The following is a 3,171-nucleotide window of genomic DNA, read 5'->3' as shown; positions in this document are numbered from 1 at the left end:
ATGAAGCATTACAAAAGCAGAATCATGCAGCATATATATTAGGTGAAAACTCAGGTGAAGTCAACTTCACATGATGTTGATATCTGAGAGCCGTTAGATGAAAATTTAGTCAAATCAGTCAAATCATCTAACTGCTCTCAAGTATCAACTTCACGTGAAGTCGACTGCACGTGAGTTTCCATCTATATATTATTAGAAGAGTTTTAAGTATATCGAGAATACCGTTGTTCCAGTTGTTTTAACCGTTGATTTGAATTATAAAAAATATATATAATATATATTAATTAAAATAAACCATTAAAATAACTGGAATACCGGTATTCTCAGATACACTTAAAATTTTTCCTATATTATTAGCATAGGACAATACTAGTTGGAGAGCACAAACCTGTAAGAGAAGAACACGTTGAGTGCAAGTTGTTGGGACCCTGTTCCCATGTACTGTGTTTTGTTTGAAGGCTGCTGAATTCTACGGCCAAGAATTGTTGTTGCATGTGACAGAAATGGAGTCAACATCATCATTCTATTCTTTCCAATAGTGAATAACCATGCGGCAAAATCTGCTTGGCTATGCTCAAGTAACTGCATATATTTTGTTTGTATACGGCATTTGCTTATGATTGCAACATTCCACAGCTTTGATAGCCAAAGAGGGTAGCTACACTGGAGTGGCAAAGTGGAAACAGACACATGCGATATTTTTATATCTTATATATTGTTGTCTTGTCACTACTCACTAAGCGTGAATGCACGATCAACTCAGACTCAATGATAATAAATCCATGATTCTCTAGTTTGTATTGTTCATAATTCTGCATTGATGAATATATTATATAGTGGTGCCAATAAAGTAACACAATAACATTTCATTGTGTTGGGATTGAGTATTGATGGACACACTTCAACATTATTACACTGGAGCGGGGTTATTATTATGATAATGATGAGTAATGAAAGAAAAGATAAGATAACAAGAACAGAACAAAACAAAAATTAGAGGACAAAAGAAGCATCTGGAGAAAAATAACGCGACAGAGACAGAGGCGTGGCACTAGCAAGTAAAATAAATATCTCAAGAGCAACATGGTAAGTTACCCACGTCAATCCCATAAGCCATAACAGATGTTTTTAACTACAAAAATTAAAGAATAGAAAAGAATGCGAACTTTTATTGATGGTTGATTGATTAAATTGAATTGAATTATGAAAATAAAATTAAATATATATAGAGTATTAGTCTAAGAAAGATAAAAACAAATAAGATGAGATAAGAATAACTAAAGATAAAATAAAATAAAATAATAAAGACTAAAATTATAATTGAATTTATGTATTCTGTTGGGTTGAATTTATGAGTTACGACACTTCTTTATTGTTGTCATAGACTAAGGTGAAAGAATAGTTTAATAATTCTCATGTCATGTGACAGTTCCAGGTGACATCGTATAAATCCTTGTGTTCATGTGTTGGAGCAGTACTGTCTAAGAAAAAAAAAGGTGTGGTATATTCAATATTCATTGATAGGAATTGGTAGCTCCTGAGAGAAGTGACAGCCATGAAAATGATGGACTTCGAAATGGGAACCGTTCTCTTGGCACTCTCCCATCCTTATTTCTTCTTAAAAGCGTGAATGTTTTTTCACCAAACCAAAAATATCATTCCGATCCTTACGGTTTCAAAGCCCAGACAATACATAAACAAATAAAAGTTCGTACTTAACTATATTCACTAATAAGAAAGAGACTTTTGACTGTCCATAAGCAACTAGATCTAGAAAATCATAAATATCAAATGTGCTTCATGCATGAATCAAATTCGCCACGTAAGACTCCACTAAATGGGTTCACCGAACCCAAGTTTATAATTGGGCCTCCATTAGCTTTCCATCTAGTGATCTAGCCCAATATCATCCACAATTACGTAAAAAGTGAAATGAAAATATACCCAAAAATAAAATGAAAAGAAAAAAAAAGATGATTAGTCCTTAATCTGTTGGGTTGGGAGATACCGTTTGGGTAAATAAAAAAAAGTATATTTATCCGGTATTAAATAATATAAACAATAAATATATTAGATATTCATTTTAGATGTATAGATAGTTATTTTAATATTAAGATTTAGATGAATAATTTAAAAGTATAGTGTATTTTTATTTGATTGGTAGTTATTCATGTTGTTTAAGAAAATCATTGATTACATAATATAACTCTATTTTTTATTCTATTTGATCAGAAAAAAAAAAAAAAAAACAAATCTGAGATACTCATAACACCTAAAAAATTTATGGATTCTGACAACAGATAGTGGCAATAAGAGGTATCACTGCATCATTAAGTATGGACTCACTCGGAATTGGATCAAACTCTATTCTCCATATGTAAATTAAATCATTAGTCTCAAATACAATTAAATCAAATCAACCTCCCAAATTACATCTAATCTAGACTTGAAACAGTGATGCAACATGCATGCATGCGAGTAGTGGAAATGAGAGTTGCTGAATCAGCTAGCTGGAATGAAGATATAGAAAACTAAGTAGCGCAGCATGAGTAACAAACTGGTGTAATTAGTTGACTAATCAAAATCATCATCACATTAATTTAATTGATTATATGGTCATGATATTCATATACACACACACAAGACATAGAGAGTGAGAGATGAGAGATGGATGAAGTGTGCGTAAGCAAGTACTAGTCATATCTATATTATATAGAATGAAGGTGCAGGAAATGGGGATTATTAAGGGTGAAAGAGCTTATTGCCGCATGTGCATCGCCATGAAAGGAGGTAATAGCTGTCATCCTTATTATCGTTGTGTTTGAAGAGACCCTTACTCCTTCTGTGGTTGGGAACGATGACCGTAGCCATGCATGGCCTGCACTTCATGCACTTGTCTACACATGCCGGAGGCCTTGACCCTATCACCGCCTTATTATTGCTTTCGTCCTCGCCCAACAATGATCTACCTCCTGCATCACCTGAATCAATGTAGAGACGCATGCACTAATATACATAATCATCAAATCAAAGGCTAGCTAGTTACATTTTCCATATATGGGTAGCTGGCTTTGAGGGAGGTTTTTTACCTGATATGGGAAGTAGAAGAGTGAGGGAAAGAATGAAAGCCACAGTGAAGAATATTGCAAGTTTGAATCCATGTGGAGCCAT

The 3,171-nt window shown here is 33.5% G+C and overlaps 1 protein-coding gene across 1 annotated transcript; it reads right to left on the bottom strand.

Annotated features, from left to right (window-relative positions):
• Positions 1–2,729: 2,729 nt before the first annotated feature.
• On the bottom strand, positions 2,730–3,171 carry LOC107459537 (EPIDERMAL PATTERNING FACTOR-like protein 8). The gene is made up of 2 exons (XM_016077763.3): positions 3,090–3,171; positions 2,730–2,981 (listed from the first exon to the last, which is right to left on the bottom strand). The coding sequence occupies exons 1-2, from the start codon at positions 3,169–3,171 to the stop codon at positions 2,743–2,745; spliced, it is 321 nt and encodes a 106-aa protein (XP_015933249.1). The 3' UTR covers positions 2,730–2,742.

Source organism: Arachis duranensis, chromosome 7 (genome assembly GCF_000817695.3).
Source record: "Arachis duranensis cultivar V14167 chromosome 7, aradu.V14167.gnm2.J7QH, whole genome shotgun sequence".
NCBI lineage: Eukaryota > Viridiplantae > Streptophyta > Magnoliopsida > Fabales > Fabaceae > Arachis > Arachis duranensis.
This window is presented reverse-complemented; position numbering and strand designations above follow the sequence as displayed.